This window comes from Melopsittacus undulatus, chromosome 6 (genome assembly GCF_012275295.1).
Source record: "Melopsittacus undulatus isolate bMelUnd1 chromosome 6, bMelUnd1.mat.Z, whole genome shotgun sequence".
Taxonomy (NCBI): domain Eukaryota; kingdom Metazoa; phylum Chordata; class Aves; order Psittaciformes; family Psittaculidae; genus Melopsittacus; species Melopsittacus undulatus.
In genome coordinates this window covers 67121718-67145175 of record NC_047532.1, presented here as the reverse complement: position 1 = coordinate 67145175, position 23458 = coordinate 67121718, and the positions used below count along the sequence as shown (strand labels likewise).

Sequence of the window (23458 nt, the reverse complement as noted above, 5' to 3'; positions counted from 1 at the left end):
AGCATTGTCTTGGTATAAAAACCCTAACCTGAAACACGTTATTGCTTCCAATTTAAAGATATGGAGAAACGAGGAACATTTCCCATGCCAAATGGAGGCAGCACAAGCCCATCGCCTTTGGTCAGATTTATAGGGGGTTACATCAGATGCAAGGGCTAACAGCACCAATTCCTTTAGTGCAGGTTAAGGCATCCCCCACAAGCCCTGGCACAGCACAGGAACAAGAGCAGGGGAGCTGCTCCCACTGGGACAGCTTCTTTGCTGGCTGCTGGAGCACAGGAAGCGAGACTACGCAGCTACAAATCCTGTCGAGTCTCATGGTGTTGATCCAAGCATATTTTCTTGACTTCTCTCCCAAGGGACCAAACCCAAAAGATGGTTACACCTGATCCAGGTAACCCAGAAACGTTTCCCAAAAAAATAATCACAGTGCAGCCTGACAATGTTTGTTATTACAAAAGAGCATTTATTTCCATTTCGTCTGGGTGTAGTATATTGCAGCATAACACTACACAGGTCTATCAGATCAAGAGTCTTGCTACAGAACTAAGGAGTTTGTTCATTTGGTCAAATTCCAAAGGTTTTCCTTGGCATTCTTACAGGATTCATCACCACTTCAGCACATGAATTGTTGGGAGTGCCAGCAATGTGACATGAGCCTTGGCACAGGCTGAATCCAATCTGAATTCGTATTAGTTGTTGGGCTGGCTGGATGCACAAATACCCATCTTAATTCTGACAAAGATGCCTATCTCCAGATTCTGATCACAAAGATCCGCTTTTCAGGCTTAAAGGACTATTAAGGTTGTCTTCTTATTTTTGATGCACTCTTTGTTGTCTCAGCTTCCATCACCAAGGAAGATTTGGGTTATTGTTGAGCAATAATGTAAAATGCCTTGCTTATATCCTGGAATTGTACTTGTTAAGCACCTGCTTAATGTATGTAGTTATATAAACTCTGTTTGTATATAAACCATGCCTAAAGTATTATCCACAAAATGCCCATCCATTCTAAGTCAAATACTATAGGTCACAGAGAAGTCTAGTATGCGTTGCCTGTGAATATACATATGAGCAGTACATGAATCACTGAGTAAATATGGCACTTGTACATATTTTCCTGGATGTCATACAGAGCTAGGAAACAATCTCTGAGCTGACACACCTCTAAAATACTGCAGCATGGGTTTGGGAAATACTCCCCACAGACCAGATAGGAAGTGTAGAAAAGTCAGCAGTGCAGCTACCTGAGTTGGTTTCATTAAGTTGAAGCAATTAACAGCAACGTGATAGTTTATCATTCACCGCAAGCCTGAGAGCTGTCTGCCCACAGAAGCCACGCTGCCCAACCCTGCAATAGATGAAGCAACACAGCTCTCCAAGCGCATGGCTCGGTAAGACGATGGGCTGACCTAGCAGCTCAGCACCTTCAAAGCAATTTGTCTCACCTTTTCCTTGGCCAGACCCTGGCTGCAGAGTCATGTTCCCTTGCTTGTCCCACCCTCATGTCCATCTGATCCTTTGGAGAGCTGATCAAGCAGAAAACGAGTCCCTTTCTTAAACTGACTTAGCTTTCTGCTGGATTCAGAGGTTGATTTGTCCTGTGGAGGGATCAGAGCAGCACCAGACCAGTAAAGGTACAAGACAAGCAACTGGAACATATTGACAGGAATACGCAGCATGGGAGGAGGAAGAAACTGCCCCTTTTTGGTGGCAGTGAGCTGTTGCAGTAGACCAAACCCTTGGAGAAGATAGTTATTCCTGTGAAAGTGCTTAGACCGGTATAGTTTATTCCTATCAATGTGAATAAAGATATGCCAGCACAAGGCACTTCATACTCATGTAACTGTGTCCACAGGAGGGGTTGCACTGGCATGAGTATAATCAGTAACAACCAGAACTTCCCACATCCCCTAAGTGATGTATCTATAAAAATGGCATAAAACAAGTCTCCAACCTTCAGTTCTGAGGTGTGCATAACGTCCATTCAGAAAACAGACCACAAACTACACACAAAATAACATCAGACACAAAATAAATTAGGGATTTAAAATGCTACATCTAGGAATAGAAAGATTTCTTTAAAAACTGTAATCCCATATTTCAAATGTAAGTCATAGAACTATACAGCTCCACCGATTACTTGGACATTTTAAACAGTTTACATTCATCAGGGACAACAGCACTTTGGTTTACATCATTAGGTTAATATGAGCAATGAAACATTTCTCTCCCTCACATTACATCAAAGTGAAATACATTTGGAATATACATACTGACAAGCTGTTCCAATAAGTGCATTCCATACACAAGAGTAGCTCTCGCAACAGCTACAGCAGTTTTAGGTCTTTAAGAGAACTAAATCAAACCCCTTTTAAAAAGCTTGCTTTGATTCCTTCCTGCCTGACCTATTTCTGATTAATCACGTGGGTCTTCTCCAGAATGTAGCCAAGCACAAAAAATCAGCCTGGCTTGGTCCTGTGGCAAGCCCACATACCAGATAGCATAGCACACCCTGGATTAGTGAGGAAATTCCCACTCCAGTTTGTCTCCCCACCTTTGTAAGTCAGACTCTTAAAACAACAGTATGCTTTGGTAGCAAGCTCAAGAACTCAGTTCAACTGTAGCTCAGGACACGCAATGACAGTTAGAAAACACTGAAGAGCAACCAACCTGACAGTCATCACCCAGTTATTTTACATAGCTTTAAACAATCAATGCCTGCAAGTTATGAACAGCATTGCCTCTGAGAGAAAGAAGTACTGGGGTTGGAACTAGACGATCTTAAGGTCCTTTCCAACCCTAACTGTTCTATGATTCCAATATTCCTGCAAAGCATTTATCCAGTGCCTGCATCTGACTCAAAAAGATGTGTTGTCGGACAAGATGAAGAGATCTCTTTCCAGCAAAATGTTTTACTATCAATGGTTATTTTTATTAGCTTAAGTTAGCTTGTGAGCAGCACATGAGTTATCATATACCTGCCAAACTTGCCTGAAAGAGAGCAAATGGCTGAATTAAATAAACCACTGAGTGTGGCTTCAGAGGATAAAGTTCCCAACCTGATACATAATTATTACAGATTATTACATCATTTTAAAAAGCAGACTTCCAACTGTATGATTACCAATGTAATTACCAGCTGGGAGATGCAAACATGGCCTTCATCACTGTCCTCTTGTAGGATGGTGATGAAGATCTGGTAGGATGAGACTTTTGAGAAGTTCGTGTATTTATTTAATCTCATTTTTGCAAATCTGCAAATGTCCCTAAGCTGAGCTTGGTTATGTGATACCAAAGCTCCATGCAGGAGCATATTATATCCTATTTCCTTGTCAGAAGCTTTACAAACTAAACATGATTGCACTTTTTCTGGATCCCATTCCTGCAAGGTGCCAAGCATCCCCAAAGGGAAGTGAACTGAAGGGGGCAGAGGACACTTTCTCCCTTGCAGGATGGGGTGCTTAGGGCAGGATGGGGGTTTTCAAGGGAGTGTTTCACCTCATGGGATTAACATTTCCAGCACAGTGAGTTCATCGCACCCCCTCCACTCAAGCAGGCAGGAAATGGGCAGCCACATTCCTCTGCACTGCTTGGAACATCTTCAAACGTAAGTCACTTTAGTCCGGACTCCTCTATGAATTGTGACCTTACTTTTCCTGAGGAGAGGAACCCGCAGTCAGTGCCTCCTGCTTGGCGTGCTGTGTGAACAGACAGCTAGACTGAACTTGCCCAAAGGCCCTGGAGGAGTGCTGCATGCTCCCTCAGAGCTGGTAAGATGCATAAAGAACCATTTCAGCTTGCTTTGACCATCTGAGAAAGCCATTTGCCACAAGTAAAAAAGAACAGTCAACCCAGATTTCATCTTGTAAGATGCTGAACGCCTTCTACTGCCACTGAAGAAAAGAGGAAACAAGGCATTCAACACCTGCAGCACCACCCTAAGACCATGTCCTAAGGGATTAACAACAACCAGGAAGACAATATAATCATTTACACAACCCAAAGCATATGTTCTAAATACAGTTCCCTTGTTGGGGTTAGGCAAAGGAAAAAAGCCAAAATATCAGCAGATAAACCCATTTACTTTTACCGGTAAAAATTAAGTTACAGCCACCCTTGTTCTCAGGGTAAAACCAACTTAAAAAATATCTTAAAACAGTGAAAAAATATGAGGAAAATTTATTTAAAAATATATGTACTCCTTGCTCCAAATTTGTACAGAAAGGACTTGTTTGCAAAAAAGAAGACAAAATAATAATGACAAACTAAATGCATATTATTTGGTAGAAGCGTCATTTCGGTATGTAACGCAGCAGAAGTTAGTCATTCAGCTTTCATTTGTTCCCTGACATCAGAAGGCAACGTCTCAAACAAGGTGTCCTCTACAGTGAAACCAGTCCGTTTCAGAGCTCTGCATTCCCCAAGCTCAGGTGGGAGGATTTCAAAGTGATTGCCTTTAATATCCAAATAGGAGAGGAACACCAAATTCCCGATTTTAGGAGACAGGACTGACAAGTTATTTTTCCCAATTTTCAGAGTCTTCAGTTTTTTGCAGAAGTACAGTTCATCTGGCACGCTCTCCACTTTGTTGCAGGTAATGGAAAAATACTGTAAACTCTGCAGAACTCCTATTTCAGGTGGGATAAAGCGAATGTCATTGTACGACAAATCCAAGTATCTGATTTTGTTGCATAGGAATAGGTGGGACGGAAGAACCTCTATTTTGTTATGGCTGAAGGAAAGCCGCTCGAGACTGGTGAGTTTCTTTATATGCTCTGGGATGTATGTTATGCTGTTGTACCACAGCTTTAGGATTGTCAGTTTTCGCAGGTGTTGGAAACTTACAATTTCTTCAATGGATTTGAGGTTGTTTTCCTTTAGATCCAATTCCTGAAGACTGAGAAGGCTGAAGACTGCATGAGGTATGCGCTCTAAATCACAATGAACCAATTCCAGCTGTGTGAGGTTGACCATCTTCTTCAGGTTGTTGAGCATCACTAACTTAGTGCCATCGTTATGGATGCATAGTTTTTGCAGGTGACTTGAAACGTCGACTGCAGACTGTGGGATTTTGGACAAATTACTTTTTATGTAAAGAACTTTAAGGCTTTTAAGCTCCCGAAAAGACTCCAGTGTAATGTTCTTGGAAATGTCGTGGCTTAGGGAGCCAATTAAATAGAGCTCTTCCAAGTTTCTGAGGCCATACATCCAGTGTGGAAGTTCTCTGATGTCATCAAACTTGACACTTAAGATCTTGAGATTCTCCTTCAGAAAAGCTAAGGCAGCACTGTGGATCTTCACAGAGCACTGGTGCAGTGAGAGCTCCTGGAGGTTGTCCAACTGTGCAATGGTCGCTGGTATCATGACATTATTAATGATTTCAAGTTTCAATGACTGCAGCTCAGTAATCTCAAAGACTGTGTCGGGTAGGCCAGAGAGCATGAAAAGCTGTAGCTCCAAATGGCTATGGGAGTTCGTCTGTAGCCTCTGTCGCAGCTTATCTGCAGTCCACTCATTGTTTAGGTTCAGCTGCTTCAGCTTATTTTCGCTGACTTCAGATAGGAAGACAGCAAACCTCTTGGAATAGAGAGGATCATACTGATCAATCATATGAAGCATAAAAGCAAAGTCATTCTTGACATCTGGGATATCATCAATTCCTGTCTCTTGCCGAACATATTCAAAAGAATACTCTTTCAGTGATCGGTAGAACAACCAGTACAGTGTGTAAAGGCATGTGAGGCCATAGATGCTTACAAAGCACAGGTAGCAGTAAGAAAGCTTAGAGAACAGATGTGCCATCGTGTGATTGCAGCAAAAGTTCTTATATCCGGTCATGTCTTCAATATCAACATTACATACTACTGTAAAATTCACCTCCGAGACTAATGCTGTGTTGTAAGCTATGATAATAAGGAATTTAATTACCTTAAGTACAGTCTGGCGAACATACATGACATAGAGTATGTCACCCTCCTCCACGTGCAGCCGAAACTTCTTCACCTTTTCAAACAGTGCTTTGGCCTGTTCCCCTTCTTTCTTATCTAATGCCCCAGGTGTCCCTTTATCTACAACTAACTTCTCAGGGATTGATTTTAAAGACTGTGTCTTGACCAAAGTGCCTTCAGTGCTTGGCTGGATAGTATTAGACTTGTTTATGTTGTTCTTCCTGTTATCTTTATCTTCAGAGTCTTCCCCTGACACTTCGGATAAGGCTCTTGTTGTCCAGGGAGAATCAAAACATTTCCCAAGTATTGAAATGAAGTGTTCAATCTTGGAGCTCGATCCAGGGAATTTGAACCAAAAGTTACTACACAGCATGAAGACCAGTGTGTGTATAAGGACAAGGTAAGGGAAGTACTTGGCATACCAGTGCAGGGCACGTTCGTAGCACACCTGATTTATAAAGCTGTATTGCTGAAGGTCCAAATCAGTCTTCAGTCCTTTCATTTCAACTGTAGCTGGAGGGGTGGATGGCTTGGGTGGAGGAAGAGGGGTTGTGTCCGGGATTGTGTTAAACACATTTGAACTGTTAGATTGGTTCTGGCAAGGCTGGATGCGCTTTGGAAGGCATATTATCTTGTCTTGCATGACCTGAAACACACAAAAGACATCTTTTACATTGATGTACAGACAATGGTGGCAGCACCAATGGGTATCTGTCCTTGGAGTTCCTCCAGCTGCCAGGCAGTCTGTTCTACAACCTGGCATTTGGCCACACAAGCTGTGCTATTATTACTGTTGTTATTACTATTATTATTTCCAACAAGGCACTTGTTCTATATGCCAAGAACTAGGTCACCCTTCTTCATCCATTGTTAGCCTTCCACAATTTGAATAAAAGGGCACTGAGATAATCCAGAAAAGGGAAGAGTGTGGGTAATGCTCCCTAAAAAGACCAGGGATCTCCTGCATTGCTCTCCCCAGAGACAGACTGCTGTTGCCAGGTGTGTTCACCCTGGCTACACGATGTTCAGAGATAGTTTAGGCTTGAAAGCTGCATAACCACATTCATGTGGTTGTATGCCCACACTGTGATGTCTTATCACACGGGAAAAAGCTGACAAAGAGCCAATGGGGCATATCATGCTGGGACATTATTAATCTTCAGGTTTAATAAAGACAGACAGGGATATAGAGAATTGACAGCATTTCTGTGCATGGATGTCATTTATGTTCAGTTTCTCATACAGACAGTCTTTGTACCACACACCTGCGGGGGGGGGGGGGGGGGGGGGGGGGAGGAGGGGGGAAAGTAGCTCTGTCCTGTCCTTGATTTGTCTATAAGGCAAAAAAACCCAACTTTCTTAATTTGGGCTGGCCACCCATATTGACAAACTGTGGTCAGAGAGCCTTTAGGAACCAGTCACCTTTGGCTTAACTTGGGATAACAGTTTGAGTTCAGTGCAAGGCTCCCTGTAGGTCTGAATTTAAAACACTAACCCATGTGATAAACCAAGGAGCTCTGTTATTTGCCCTGAATGACTAACTGGCATTATCCCAAACAACGTGTGTGTAGTGTAAATGTATTCTTTGACACCATGGCTGTGGAAAGCGCTAAATACGGGGTATGCAGCAAGAGCTGCCAAAATCAGACCCTCCTTGATGGTCCACACTGGCTTGTAATTCCTAAGGTGGAATTGAGAAAACAAAATCACCTATTATTTGTGGTGTTTCTACACATTATTTTCCTCTGTGCTTCACCCAGCTAAGCAGGTGAACTTAAAAATAACAAACGTTCTACTTGGTGTGCTTAAGAAAACACTTAGCTACTAATTCAAAATTAATCTCTCTATAAAGAGATTTTTAAACACAGCATATGTTTTCAACTGAAGATACTTGAAATGGAGAATACAGGCAAAACTACAGCTGATTTCCCATGAAATTTGGGATGTAGTATGCGAAAATCTTGGGCCATGTAAGCGAGCAGATTCCCCTGCCACTGTTTCCCTTTAGCTCCATTTCTAAGTCATGCCAAGGAACATGAGATTCCTGCTTGTACTAGTACTATAACTTTCTATTTTTAAGGAGTCCATCCCAAATAGAACTTTAATTTCTTTTCAGCTTTTGGCTCTTTAGCAAAATGTGATTAACAGTGATTGTCAGTAATGTCAGTAATTGACATGTAAGCATCCTCAGAGACGTTTTGTAATGGAAGAGGCACAATATTAGTGGTGTTAATAAAATAAGCATATTCATTTCAGAACCCTTTGAAGCATAACACCTGGAGGAACAGTAACATTTGCCAGATGAAAACAGAAATTACAAAATTAAAATATTCAAACTTTTCAATAAAAGAATGTCAGCAAATAAGAATCTCAGTTGATCATCTGGTTTGTTTTGCCAAATGATGGTGCAAACAGGCATCCAGGCACAAGCCAAGACATCAGCTCTTATCTTAGCTGGCACCACTCCATCAACTGTAGTGCAGCTCTGCTGATTTATAGCTGCTGGAAGTCTGGTCTGTGTTATTTGATGTTGCTACATAAACAGCTTTAATCCTGGGACCAGCAAATCTTTGCTTTGTTCACAGTGAGCCCAGGAGATAAACCAAGCTGTGACACCCTCCTTTCTTACTCATTTGTGGTGTTCTTTCAGCCTCACCCCAAGAACACCCGTCTTGCATCAATCCTGATGGATTTACCTGTAGTGTGCACCCAAACACACCGATCATGAGCATGGCAACGGAGAGATAGTCTGTGAACACATCCCACCAAGGTTTCAGCACCCTGAATGCTGGCTGCTGCTCTGAGAACTGGCGAAACTCGGTCACGGGAATCATCGTCCTGCAAAAAAGAAAGGCCAGGGTTTAGCACCTGCAGCCCATGTGAGCAAGTCCTTCTGTGAAGTTTGAAAGAAGCTGCTCTGGAAATGGAACAACCAGGATGTGGCAGAAAAGTTCCCAGCTACCACCCAAGCATCCCTCTAATATCCTACCTCAGGAGAGGGATGATCATGCTGTGTCCTGCAGCTCCTGTGACAAAGGGAGGGCAGGACTGGGGTCCCATGAATGCAGGCAGGCAAAATCCTTTCTGCACTGACTCCAGCCATATCTGATGGGTCAATGAGGCCACATGAACCCCTGAAAATCAGCCCGTTCTATAGATAGAGACATTCATCTTTAAACACATTAGCCTTGATCTCAAAGGTCTGGCTATAATGCTTGTCCTGAGCTCAGATTTCACAGGCCTTTTTAGCTATCGTGTTTCATTCACTTTCATTTTATTCACAGTGGTTTCAGGGATGCTTTGGAATATTTGTGTGCTTACTCCCTGCAGTTTTAAATCTACTATGGCTTGAGTGCAAGTTGCAAAAGTTCCTTAGCTAACCAAAACTATAGGCAGATCAAGGGCTTCTATCTTGACCTCAGATGCCTAGGCTTACATCATCACATCCTCTGAAATATCACCTAGCACATGAGCATGTACAGGCAAAGCAACTGATTTTAAAGCCTACATCAGATCATGAAACTCAATCCCTGAGACCAAACCAGTCAAAAACTGAAAACTCCCCAGTAAGTTACAATGGAAAGATAAATTCACATGGGAACGCAACAAAGATACTCCCAAGGGTAACTTACAAAACTCGTCCTTTAACACTGTAAATGCTCACCACAATCACTTTGTATCACAATAACATATAAACCTGATTCAGCTTCACACTGGGACCTGTTAGTGTGGGGTTGGTGCCATCCAGGCTCAGTGATAAGCACACTCTTGCTGATATGCTGCCCAGTTACTTGACCAATTCAGTCCATGCAGAGCTAGGGATCTAGTAAGGAAGCATTCAGGCTCTAATCACTGCCATTCATGGCAAGCATACAGCCATGACAAGAATCTGTAACTGATCCCCACCACACTGGCCATACTCGTGTGGGAAGATGCTCACTTTGCCATCTTCTCCAGGCCTGCTTGTGCAGCTGATCCTCAGGAGGTACCACAGCCCCCAAAGGCAGAAGATAACATCTCTAAATGATCATGGGCCAGTAGGTAGGCTGGGGCTTTGCAGCTCTCTGGGTGAGTAACATAAAAACATTTTAGCCCTTGTTCCCTGCTCCCCTGTCCTCTTGCAGCCCTATCACTTTAAGGTTGCTTTAAGCACTACTTGGCAAGGCAGAAGAATCTCTCTCAGCCTCCTGTCCTTCTAAAAGCTGTCCTCAGGATCCATGCTACACTGTCAGATGCAATCCATGGCTGGCAATCCCCAGGAGGAAGGCAGGCTGTCCTTTGCAGCACTTACAAATTAATAGCCCATCAGTGAAAATGATGGCGATGCAAAGCCTGATCTCACACAGTCAGGATGGAGGCTCAGCAGCATCCATGCCAACAGGCCTGAATCACAAGTAGCGGCAGCTTGTAGCGACACCTGAGCTGAAGAACATCAGGTACTGATTTCTTGTCTATACCCTCATGTATTTCACTGCCATTGGTAAGGAATTACCCTATTTTTTAATTTCCACATAGAATGATTGGCAATAGCTGTTGGTAAGCTTTTAAAAGTAATTTTTCTATCAAGCATTGAAACACATAGAAAAATCTTAAAGGAATATGCTTACACAGATGTCAGCTAACCAGTTGCCATGCAACAGTCCTGCTGAGAGCTTTGTAACACATATACCACTGCTTGCTCAGTTTTTTTGGCTAGTTAGCTGACTGAAATGCCATCAGTACACCCAAGAATATATGCCAATAGATAGCTTTAAAATCACAGTATTTTCTCTCCTGCTTCCTCCCTTTTGAAATGGCTTAGGAGTGCTTTTTGTATTCTGATGCTACATCCTATAGAGGTTTTACTTGTTAAAGTTCTTTTTAAAGTACAGACAATTTGAGCATCAGGTAAAACAAAACATCTTGTTTCCTACAGTGAAGGCTCTTGAGTGCTCTCATGCACCAAAACATGTGGAGACCAAATCCTTGCTGGTTAGATGTCTAAGCAACTCTGTGGATAGGAGCCATGGCGTTATGGAAGTCAGCAGTACTTGAAACAGGGACAGCAGATGGGACTGGAAAATACCCTGCAGATTACTGTGCAGGGACAGCTTTCAGGATCAAAAAATAATTTCACTGTTGCATTTGATAAGTTTCACTCTGTATTTTTAGGGCTCTTTGTTGTATTATATATTTGCTTTATTCCTTCTAAATGATAAGTGGGGAATACAGATGAAGGCAGACAGTTTTTGACACCACAAATGCATGCTGCTCTGATCCCTTGTTCCCTTTAGAGGCTGCTATTTGCATAGTGTGACTCCTCATTAGTAGAGTGCACATTCTGTTACTGTGGTAAATGGGCCAAGGAGAGAGAGACCTGCATACAGAAAGCCTCTCTGAGCCATGCTAGAAAACCCATCTCTGAGGGTGGAAGGTCTGCAGTCCAACACCAGGGATCAGAACCTGCTTGCCACTTAGGTTTTGATTTCTTGTTAGAAAAAGAAGATAAATGATACTGAATGACAGCAATATAGTACTGTGCACAAGAATGATAAATAAACCAACAACATCTAATGACAGGCAGTCATTTTTCAACTGCAGGGAAAAAGACACTCACAGGCAGCTTTAAAAGGAGGTTGGATGTGAAGAAGTGGCATAACTTTTTTCCAACCTCCTCTGGAGAAACACGATTGTTTCTCCCCTTGCTGCGCTAGCAATAAAGAGGAAATGCTGGAAGGAAGTGCAGAAAAGCGCAGGCTTACCAGCACTGCTGTATCTGCAAACAGGACAGGATGACATGAAACCACTCTTCCTTCTTGCTTCTTTTCCGTTCTGGCCTGCCTATTCATTGACTGAAAGGACATCTATTAGCAGTGGCTTTGAGGCCTCAGAGAAGACACAACAGGTCCACATGGGTCAGACCAATCCTAAACATTTCCTCCTGGCCATGGCCAGAGTCTGGCTCTTCCCCACTCCCACACCCAGGGCTGCACCACTGTGAGACTCTTTTCTAATCATGCACAAGCCAGGTCTGCACGAAGTAAAGTGATTCTGTCAGTCATGAATTTAAACAAACCAAAACAGAGGTAATGGGTTCAAACTGAAACAGGGGAAGTACAGGTTGGATATAAGGGAGAAGTTCTTGGCTGTGAGGGTACTGAGGCACCCAGATTGCCCAAAGAAGTGGTAAATGCCCCATCCCTGGCAATGTTTAAGGCCAGGCTGGACAGAGCCTTGGGGGACATGGTCTAGGGGGAGGTGCCCCTGTCCATGGCAGGGGGTTGGAACTGGATGATCTTAAGGTCCTTTCCAACTCCAACCATTCTGTGATTAGATGATTCTGTGCCAATATGTCACACTGAAGCCCGAATCACAGCCATCTGTGGGACAGCACAGCATCTACTATAGATTCTTACCCCTTCTTATAACAAGAAGATAAAGAAAAGGAATTCAGCATTTCAGCTGGTGAAAATGAAGACAGGACTACTAATTCAGTTCACTCACAATCCAAATACTATTTAATGGCATATTACATTGTAGTTGAAATGTGGAGCCTGACTTATGTCAAGTACTATTCTAACCTACTTTAGCAAATACTGACTTGTGAATACTGGATATTTGGTTTCACTTAAAATCAGAACTCATTCTCTTTTTCTCTCTTGAATTTCTAATAATCCTCAGTCCCTAGAGAAAAGAAGTTTGTACATTAGAGAAATAATCTAGTAATCAGCTACCAGAAGGAAACAAAATAGGAACTTGGGGTAAAAACAGTCATACTGGCTGTTAAGCAATGCTGCACAAAGGAGCTGAGCATTTGACAGATTAAATAAAGAACAACCAACAAAACACACACCCCCCCCCCCAAAACGAAACAAAACTGAGGGAAAAGAAATACAGTTACTATTGTTATTATTATTATTATATTTCTAGGAAATACAGAAAGCTTGATTATTGAAAATGAAGACATGACAGTAAGATGAAATACTGAAATGCAGGTACAAGGAAGGTATGATATTCACTCCAGCAGAAAAGCTAACTAGAGGAATAAGCTAATGTGTGAGTGATTAGAAGCAAGACACAAGTAATGTGACCTAAAAGAGCTAAGAAGAGTAAACAGAACCACATCAGAGAGGAAAGTACTGGAAACAAAACAGACTTAAATCAAGACTTTGAATTAATGGATGGTTGTGAAATGGCCACACCATGGAGCAAAACAGCTTCTCAGCAATTAGCTTTCATCAGAGTGCATAAAGGAAAGTGGTGGAGACAGTTGGGAAGAGATGTTGGCTCTTGCCATTGGGTGAAGAGAAGAATGAGTGTGTGTTACCAATGGGGCAGCCCTTGTGATGGGCTGCAGAGCAGAAAGGAACTTGACCCATTAACTTCCTGCCACCTGTGGCTGGAGACATGAATATGAATCGTAGATCCCCAGGTTAGAAGAGAACTCAAGGATGCTTTAGTCCAGCCTTTCTAGGTAAAGCATAAGTGCTTTGAAGTGGGGAGAGAGGTAACATCATTTCTAGTCCCTCCAGAGCTCAGTAGTTTCTCAATACAAAAGGGCTTTTCTCATTTTTTGAGAACTTTTTCTATTCAATACACTAATGGCTAATAGAGCTTAACACCCATCTCAGTGTCACTGCTGACTTCCCAGCTTGGACAGATTCACACCAAAACTGGGCAAAGATACTAGCAGCAAAAAAGTAAACTGAAAATGCCACTCAAATACAAAATGTAAGATAATTCACTTAGTTTTCTGCTATTTGGGTGCAACATTTGCTTTGCACACAGTGGCTAACTGGCAGCGGGAAGATGAACTGGTTCTGTTCTTCCCCATGACACCCCCCCCCCATCAAGCTGTATTCATCCTAAAGCACCCTGAGAGATACGTTACACAGAAAAACCATATTAATGTTCAGAGAGGTGCCCCTCTGATACAACCCCAAATAAAATTGCTTTTAGCTCCTAGCAACTTCAAGGCCCCACTCTCCAGCTATTGCTAGGTGACGGTTGATATTTTTAAGCAGATTCTCATAGAGTAACTTCATTCACTGTACAGAGCGTAGCTGTGTGGATTGACACCAGCCCTCAATACCCTGCTGGAGAAAACCACCAATCCTGCTCCCTCTCAGCCCCACCTCAGCTCTCACAACAGTTTGTAGAGACACTGATTAAAAGAAAGCGCTCTGCTATTTCATGCTTCCAACAGTGGTTACTCCATTATGTCACCATGCATTGAAGCAATTGCTGCCATCGCTTGCTTGTTTTAAGGGAAGATCCATAGCCACACAACAGAACTGGTGCTGGACATCCAGGGTTTAATGGTTCAATAGGGCAGGATATGAATAACACACCAGAGGGAAAAAGAGGAGGAACACAGCAGGAGGAGAGATAACACTGCAGAAATAGTGACATTTACAACTGGGAAGCATAAGACCCTGAGGTCTCTTAAACTGACTAGAAAAGATGTTTAAATGATCAGCCAGCTGATGTTTAACCACATCTCCCTGGCATCCCACCAACCCTCCTCAGATGCAGGATCAGCACCACCACCTCCAGAGAATGGTGTTGAGCCCAAGCAAATCAAGGGTCAAGGTTGATATGTCCTCCAGAGACAATTCAGACTAGGGCTGCCTGGTGTTTCACATCAGAATCTACTGAAAGGAGAAGTGCAGGGCTAGGCAAACCCCACCCTCCTGGCTGTTTTCAACGTACTGCATGCGTTAGGATAAATTATGGAATGCCTTTTGGGAACAGTGCTGTGAGTAGGTATCTGGGTTGGTTCCCATACATGATTTATTGCATGTTCATCTTTATTACAAGGAAAAAGTTCTTCCCTGTGAGGGTGTTGAGGCGCTGGCACAGGGTGCCCAGAGAAGCTGTGGCTGCTCCATCCCTGACAATGTTCAAGACCACGTTGGACACAGGGGCTTGGAGCAACCTGCTGTAGTGGAAGGTGTCCATGCCCATGGCACGGATTGGAACTGGGTGATCTTGAGGTCCTGTCCAACCCAAATCATCCCATGATTAAAGGAACAGAGCACAACACACACTGAGCACACAATGAGCTTGTGACCTGGTTGTGGGGACATGACAGAGCTCAAGTGCTACAGGCTACATGTGCAAGGGCTGTATTCCACTAGGTTTTGCTTTACACAGGACATGGCACTGCACACCCTGAACATCATTCCCACTGTTCCTGCCTGTAACCATTTGTTACTCTGTCTAAACACCATGAAGTGGCTCTTCAGGTGGTTTGGTGCTGTCTAGCCTCAGCTGCAGTTTAGCTCAAGTGCTTCTCAGCACACAGCCTGCGGCTGCACTGAACAGAAGAATTCTGCATCCTTATTTTGCTTGATTGGGAATTGCACACTGACACAGCTAAATAAGCCGGGATAAGGGTATTTGGCAGTCAGGTTCACAGTGAGGGATTCTTAAATACCCAATCTAAGTAAAATCACTGGTCTATGCAGAGCCCTGGGGCTTACGGCCACAGTCTTCCCTAGCTAGGGCAGAAAGGCACAGCCTGGCATGAAAATGGCTTGGTACTGCAGTTTTTACTGCAGTGTGAGCAGCTGCCAAAGCTTGCTGCTTTATAAACCTTTGGAAACAGGGGGTTTGCATGTCTCATCAGCTGAACACTTCATCTCCAGTGTGTGTCCAGGAGCCTCGCAGAGCTCCTGACACTGCCAGTGCTGCACCACAGATCACAGATAACCAACCTGCTTCACTTCATCACCTAATCTGGAGGGGACTAAAAGCAGGCCCAGAGACAAGGCACCAAGTCTGGATAACTGAGATTAGACTGAGGGGGAAATAAAATTATAAAGGCTGGAATTAGCAACTCCTAATTCCCAAAAGGTTGATGTTCCATCCTTATCTGTGTATTCTCACACACACTGTATGTGCAGTGAAATAATTCCTGAGCTATGCTGACATACAATAGTATCTCTGCTACTAATTTCTCCCTGTATTTGAGGCATTTCAGGAGACCAGCTCCTTACAAGGCTTTACAGCCATTGGTGTTTCCTGTCATATGAAATTTAAACACAAAATTTACAACATTTTTGGGTTGGAAAAACTCCTTCAAATGCTGTTTGGGAGTAGGGCAAAAAAGTATCACATGTTGCCACTTCTTCAGACACGCGGGGTTACTTTTTGTTCCATTGACTGTAAGGCAGATTTTCGTAGGAAGAAATACCATCACCCTGAAGTAAGAAATACAAACAAATGATGCTGTTGCTGAAACATAAATGCTAAGTTAAGGAACTGGGAAACTATTAAAAACAAACCATTTGCATCCAAGCAGTTATTTTTAAAAGTCCATGTGTTTACTGTATTTTCAAACAAATATATCTTCTTGTGGCTGAGGCTGGCAAGGAAACGTGGCCTGGAGGAACCATAGAGCAGAAGTCAGGAGTTCCCACTGGGAGCTGGCTATGGAATCCCTGAGCTCTTGCTGTGGGGGCACACCAAAATGACTCACCATACCATTGCTTCTCCAGCTGCAAAAGAAGAAAGATATCTACTTTCTTTACTACCTTTGGTGGTCAATATGAACGAACAGTACTACAAAACCACAACACACTGCTTTTTCCAATTCTCTGCAGTGCTTGAATCTGAATGCAAAGCCACTGGAGTGAATCTGATTTCATACTACACCTTACCCAAATTACGTGCCACAGTTGGTATTAGTTTGCAGTCTGAGGAGCAGACAACATACAGTCAGCCCACAGAAGACATCATTCAGCACCCACTGCTTGGTGGTCCTATAAAAGATGTGCAACCCATGCTGTCTGCACACACCCAGGAGGGAGTACAGTAGATTCAGAGGCATCAGTGAATCCCCTTGCTCTGTTGTTGGTAGCTCAGCTGTAGCAGTGGAAGCTTAAAGGCCTGAATCAAGAACTCAGAGGAGACATAAGGGATATAAAGAGGAGACATAAAGGATGGAAGGAGGAAGAACTTTAATGAACAGCATTTCAAAATATATGATGCAATTTCCACCTACACGTACAGAAAGGCAGTTTTGGTGACGGATCCCAGACAATAACCTTGTTGTTTGCTTCAACTGAGTCATGGTACTTTTTCATGTATTACACACCAAAAAGGCTTCCTACTGTCAGCAGCACTTTGACTTCAACTTGATTAGACTGAGGCCAAAATATGTTTAGGACCAGATTCAGCCAGATGAATTCTCCATGAAATCACATAGGCCCATGTGGAGATTTAGCTTTGCTGAGCTATTTGTCCAAATCTAAAGGAAAGTACACTCTGCATTTCCATGTCAAAGACTACTTCAAAGGCAATACTTTCAATTTTTCAGCTCTGGGAGTAACATTCTTGGTTTATCAAGGCTATCACTCAAGCTCCTGGCCCTCTTTCCAGAGCTGCAAAATGTTCTTAATGCCAGTGAAAACTTTTAGCAGCAAATCAAAGCACCGAGCAAGAAACTGCCCAGCAAGTGGTATTTTAGTACTCCTGAAATATGTCTTAATGATTGAGAAAAGTAAATTCACATTGAGTTTTAATCAAAGTTGCACCAGGTTTTCCACAAATGCTTATTTAACACACTCAGATAATGAAGACAGAAACAATGCTGTAGCATGTCAAAAGACAGGCAGTATTACACAAACCAGTGCCTTCATTGTCAAAGGAATAGTCAGGGGCCTCAGGCTAATAAAAGTGCTCATAATAAGAAAGTTCAGCTTATGTAATTAAAAATTAATTCCTAATTGGGACAGGAAGCACAAAGAGTCCATTCTGAGCCTTAAGCAGCTCAACCATCTGAAAAGTTAGTTAAAAACCTTTTATGCAGCAATTCAGCCAAAACCAGTAAAGAAATGCCTGTTTTCACCATTTGTGAGACTTTCTCATATAAAGGATCTTTTCTGCTCCTACTTGCACACTACACAAGAGAGCCTTCTACACTTTGCAATAGTCTCATAAACCACAGACCCCAAAGCTCCTGGATAAACACACAGGTATTCTCAGCCCAAAACACAGCTGATGAGTTTTCTTCCCCCTGAACCATCCTTTGTGACAAGAAATCCTTGACAATAAAAATAAAGTTCATAGTCTCATTTGTACGCCTGAAAGAATAAGAAAGTAAATCCAAGCACATTAAATTGATGTGACCTACACACACTCAAACATTAACAGCTACAGAGCCTGTTCACATAAGATGAGTTTAAAGGATCATAAACTTCAGAGATGTGAAATAACAGAAGTATATGCCTAAATTCCCTATAGGACTTTCCCAGTGTCCAGCCACGGCCCACTGAAGGGGAATTAGCTCTAAACTTGTTCCACCAAGAAGTCTGTATCTGCATCACAAAACAGAAAGAAAGGCTGTTTCCATCAAGCCTAAACTTTGTGAGATCAAAGCTGTTGCTGAGGCGGGTGTCTGACCACACTAGAGTGGGTGTGCAGGTCTTTGAAATTATGCTGTGATGGGTAAATGATGGCAAAGAGCAAATGCTTTTTTTTTTAAATCATGTTACACTTTACAAAGGCTTTTCCAGCAATATTGTCTGTGATCACCCATGAAAACTATCTACCCCTGAGACAGCTCATTCACATCAGCTGGAACATGAGATTTCTAACGGTGCTCAGAACACCGAACCTGCTCTCAGACATCAACCTGCACTTCTGAGCTGCTGCTGTAAAGCACACTTATATCCGGATCCTATCCCACTGCATGCTCAGGGCAAGGCTTGACTTGTGCTCTGCTTCACCATGTGCTCCAGACCAAACAATTAATCCCAAAATCCCACCTTGCTTTCAATGCCGAGTGAATAAAACTGGAAATGTTCTCAGAATTTCAGCAGTCTTATTGTATTGCTGGCTCGTGCAATCTGGGGTTCCCATCAGTACAGAATCACTATGCGCTATTGCCACTGAAGGGAGGCGTGAGCTACCATCTCCATTTTCAGCTAATAGTGGTTTAGCCCAGGATCTGAAGTTGGTACAAAAGGCTGGATGCTGCTCACCTGAAAGCCAATGGAAAAGTTTAAGTTTACTTTGAAAGTGAGAAATGGATTTTTAATGCTACTTTACAGGGCCAAGTGTTTTCAGTTATGCTGGTTCAAACTCAGTAGAACTTTGTGCTCACCATGATAGCAGGAACAGCAACTTTCCATTCAGAAACGTGCCATTCTGCACCTCTGGGTGCCTTTGCCTTACTTTAAAACTAAGGAAAACCATGCACTGTATCTTAATGAAGGATTCTCCCAAGCAAATGGAAAATGTGCAAAGCACACACATGGCACTATTCTACCTTTTAAACACCTGACCTGACCAAACATTAGATTGTAAATCAGCTCTTCACAGGAGATGGGAATAGAATGGACACAACCTCCAGAGTAGAAAATTGTCTGGAAATACCATCCTGATCCAAGCCTATGGCTCCCTGGATGATACAGAAAGTTTACAGTTGTAAAGCTTATGCTGCATCTGATTAATTGCTTGTGTCAGGCACTAGGATGAATACAATGCAGGAAAGCTGAGCCAGGCCCTGTCAGGTTTAAAGACACCTCTAAGATGCTTTGCCTGCCTGAAGCCAGCGATGCCTGCCCTGCATTATGAATGAAAGCAGTGGAGCAAAGGGCATACTCACACATGCCTGAGAGAGTGAATCAAACCCAGTATCCTCCCAGTGGGAAAGAGATCTTAGAAACACCAACCCCAACACAAGTCATTGCACTATAGCTTGGATCTGCACCAGAGTTTTGTCACAAAAAAATCCCTGGGCAAACAGCTTAAGTATGAAGAAGAGAGTAAAGTTTCCATTATGTTGAGCATGTGAAATCCAACAGTTGTTAATGTTCTTCTGGCAAATCACTCTAGAAGAAAAATGGCTTCTCTGCTTTACTAAGTAAGGTTTTTAAGGGAATTTGGGGGTTCTCTTTTGTTTTCCCTGGGGTAAACTGTTTCATTTTCAGGGTTTCCTTTAATACAGTCCCTCCCCTGCCCTGCACAACTCCGTGACAACGAGGACAATACCTTCTCACTAAATTCTTTCAAAGAGGAAAAGAAGTCCTGTAAAAATCAGACTCTAGCTCCTGTTATTGTGAATTGTTTGGACAGTAATGGAAATGCTTTCTACTTCCCGCAGCATTCAAAAAGGCTTGTTCTGGGAAGTGCCTTTCTGGTGCTGAATAGGGGCCACTTCAACTGTTGCAACTGAGGTCAATGGACAATCGGGGGAACTGCTCCTCCCAGCACTCTGACCCAATTCCTTATTTTGGGTCTTGCTGTGTGTCACTCTGGTGCTGAGGCCACCTGAGTATTGTATCACCCTCCCTAAGCCCTCAGAGCCCCTCACTGTGGGCCTCAAAACCCAGATGCGAGAGGAAATCAGCTCCAGCTGGTGCAGGAACTCATTACAAGGTAGCACCAAGCACTGAGGCAAGGAACTCCTGCAAAGAATTCAGCACCCTCTGGTTTTGTTGCTCACTGCCAACCAGCAGTGGCCTTTTCCAATACCAGTCACACAAACATTTTTAGGCTTTTCATCAGAAGTTTCTTTTTAAAGTTGCTTACAAGAGCAAATAACAACAAAAAGCCCACAGAAAGTTACATTACAGTGAGCCTCCAGCAGGGCCCGTTAGCATTCAGACTGGAAAAAAACAGCATCCCCGTGGCCACACATGTAACAAACTCAGAATGCAACTGGAAAAGGAAATGATTCATAAACCACAGGTGCTCAGCACCACGCTGCTGCGCCTCACTGGCACTTGCAAGACAGAAGGAACCCAAGGCCAGGTTAAAATTAGGGATCACTTGGACCCGTGCTAAGCCCAGCTCTTGATGCTGAACTGAACCACAGGGGCAAAGAGGCATGTCCAGAAGACTGAGTGCTACCCTCCAGACAGCCTTCATCATGCCAAAAAGATGCAGGGGAACAGAAATGTGCAAACTTGGTTGAATTGGGAAGGGGAATAATTATCATTAATTTCCAGTGTTGCTATCTTTTCCTCCACTACCTTGCAAAGCACCTTTCTGCCTACCCAATGTTCCACAGCATCATTCAAGCCTACAGCACTCTGTAGAAGCAAACACTGTCTTCAAACAGTGCTGCTCATAATACTGACTCTTTCCTTGCAGAAAGTACTTATTCCGAAAGTAAAAGATATAACAAAGGCAAGCCTAGCTCACATACTGATCCGGGCAATAAAACACTTCACTTTTACACGTTTTCATCCTAAAGAAATTCTAGCAGGACGCACTCGGCAGTCTTTCGTAAGCCTCTCATTTTGCTTGGTCAACTCTTTCCAGTGAACTGGACAAACTGCATTTCGTGAATAATGAACAAAACCGCCCATCACACTGCGACAAGGCAGAGCTGGCCTTGAACCGATTTCAGATCAGGATTGTCTTCTTTTTCCTCCTCAAATCTCTCCAAGAGCAGAGCCAGGGACACGCCAGAGCCTCGCAGTGCCACGGGGGACTGTTCTGCCCCCGCGGCCCGGCGACAGGGACCCGCCAGCACCCTCAATCAGCACCCCGCCGAGGGACCGCGCTGCCCGCACCGCGCTGCCGCCGCCTCCCTATAACGCGGGATGGGTTGTGCTGGGCGTGCGCTTCTTTCCCAGGGGGAAAACACCGCCAAGGGCTTCCCTCAACCCGCCCGTCTCCACGGCGACTGCTTCCCGATCCCGCTGCCGGTAAGCCCCGCTTGGCTCCGGGCCGCCGCCCCGCGGGACACCCCCGGGGCCGCCCTGAGCGCCGCGGCCCGGCAGGGGATGGATGGGGAGGGATGGGGCGGCGGCGAGCCCAGATGAAAGTTTGTCTCCCGCGGCGCTGCGCAGGGATGGGGCAGCACCACCGATGCCGCCGGCGGGCAAAGCGCGATCCCGCAGCCGCTGCCGGGTTTCGCCTCCCCTTCCCTCCCTACCGGAGCGCAGCGCCGGGCCCCGTCCTCTCCGCGGCCCCTCTCCGGAGCATCGCGGACAGCCGGGGACAGGCAGCCAGTGGCTCTTACCTGGCGGGGTGCGCGGGGTCAGGGGCGGCCGTGCGGGAGCGCGGTCATGCCGCGGTGCGGGGCTGAGCGCGGCGGGCAGGGCCGGGCAGGGTGGGGCGGGGAGCGGAGCGGAGGCCAGGCCGCCCGCAGCCGCGCTCCGCCCGCCGCCGCTCCGCCCCCCGCCGCCGCGGGGCCACGTCTCCGGCCTGACGCAGGCGGCGGCCGGGGGGCGCCGGTCGGGCCGGGCAGAGCAGCACCAGCCCCGGACGTGCCTCCCTGCAGGCCTCCTCTGGGTCTCGCTAGCGGGAAGTGGGCGCCGAGGCCGCCGGGAGGGCCCGCGGCATCCCAGGGCGGAGCGGCGGTGTTGGCGTCGGCTGAAGAGATGCGGCGTGAAGTCGGTGTAAGGGAGCCCCGAGGGGGGCGGCGGCAGCCCTAATTGTGATGGGAGGTCCTCAGTCTCAAGGCACGGGGCCTTGGGGGGACTATAAAGACAGCAGGCTGTAAAGCTGCTGGGATCCCATTAACAATAGACAAGCGTCTGGGAGAGCGACAATTGGAAACACAAACTCCTGGCCCAGCAATTCAAAAAGCGCAGACTGAAAACTGCTGTGGAAATAAACTACATATTTGAAGGGACTTTTTGTCCAGCGTTTCCAAGAAATATTTACATCTCTATCAGAAGAAAGAGATGGGACAAGATCAGCATCAGAGGGAGATATTTGCCCTCTAATGACTCACCCGGAACCTTAGGGATAGTGTTGAGTATCCCTTGGGGACAGTACAAATATGTAAACTACAAACATATAAACCAGGTGGGGGGGGAGTTAATGGAAACAAATACAGCATGAGGCCTCACAGCTGTTTTGCTGCAGGGACATTAACTGGATTGGGATGCAGACTGAAGGCCTGTCATGGAGAGCTGTGGTAATTCCGACTTCCTGTGCTTTCTGACCTGTCTGCTTCAGAGATCGCTGAGGGCATACTCAAGGTCCTCATGTGGGAATCACTGATGTGATTTATAGCTGTGGGAGTCCAGCTCATCGTCTGACTGAAGTGTTTGCTAAAGTGCTTTGCAGTGCAGGATTGCACCCCTCAGCCAAAGCCTCGAGGCTTTCTGAGGCACCTCAAGAAAGTAGGAGGTTGTTGGCATAGCTCCCTCACAGTCCTTCAGAGCTGCCAGCCTAAAAGATGTCAGGAATACTGCACCATGACATAAGAGTTAGCCTCATGCTTTGGGGACATGGCTGAGGAGTAAAACGGGGTGAATGAGCAAGGTTTCCATATGGACAAAAGCACCAGGTTGGGTGGTTTTATTGAGCTACAGAAATGGTTATGGTGATTGCTGCATTCATTTTATTGATTTCTTTCCATTACTCTCAACTCCTGGCAGCAGCTTTGAGAATCCCTCCCTGTCCTGGATGGTTTCTTCTTTCAGACATTTGCAGGCAGTTCTGCTGTTCACCCTTTTGTCATCACTTAGCTCATTTAGTCCTTTCTCATAAGTCAGTCCCTCCCATTACCTAATCGTGGTGCTGCTGTTCCCTAAAGTCCCTCTCCTTTGCTTGTT

The 23458-nt window shown here is 44.6% G+C and overlaps 1 protein-coding gene and 1 long non-coding RNA gene across 2 annotated transcripts in view; one reads left to right on the top strand and one right to left on the bottom strand.

Moving 5' to 3' along the window:
* Positions 1-445: 445 nt before the first annotated feature.
* Positions 446-21972, bottom strand: LRRC8C (leucine rich repeat containing 8 VRAC subunit C). Its single transcript, XM_034064054.1, has 3 exons — positions 21913-21972; positions 8648-8789; positions 446-6597 (listed from the first exon to the last, which is right to left on the bottom strand). Exons 2-3 carry the CDS (start codon positions 8783-8785, stop codon positions 4327-4329), a joined length of 2409 nt encoding a protein of 802 aa, XP_033919945.1. The 5' UTR covers positions 8786-8789; positions 21913-21972; the 3' UTR covers positions 446-4326.
* Positions 21264-23458, top strand: part of LOC117436283 (uncharacterized) — a 19299-nt gene continuing 17104 nt past the window's right edge. The window contains exon 1 of the long non-coding RNA XR_004549706.1: positions 21264-21595. This is a non-coding gene — a long non-coding RNA (uncharacterized lncRNA). The remainder of the gene's footprint in view (positions 21596-23458) is intronic.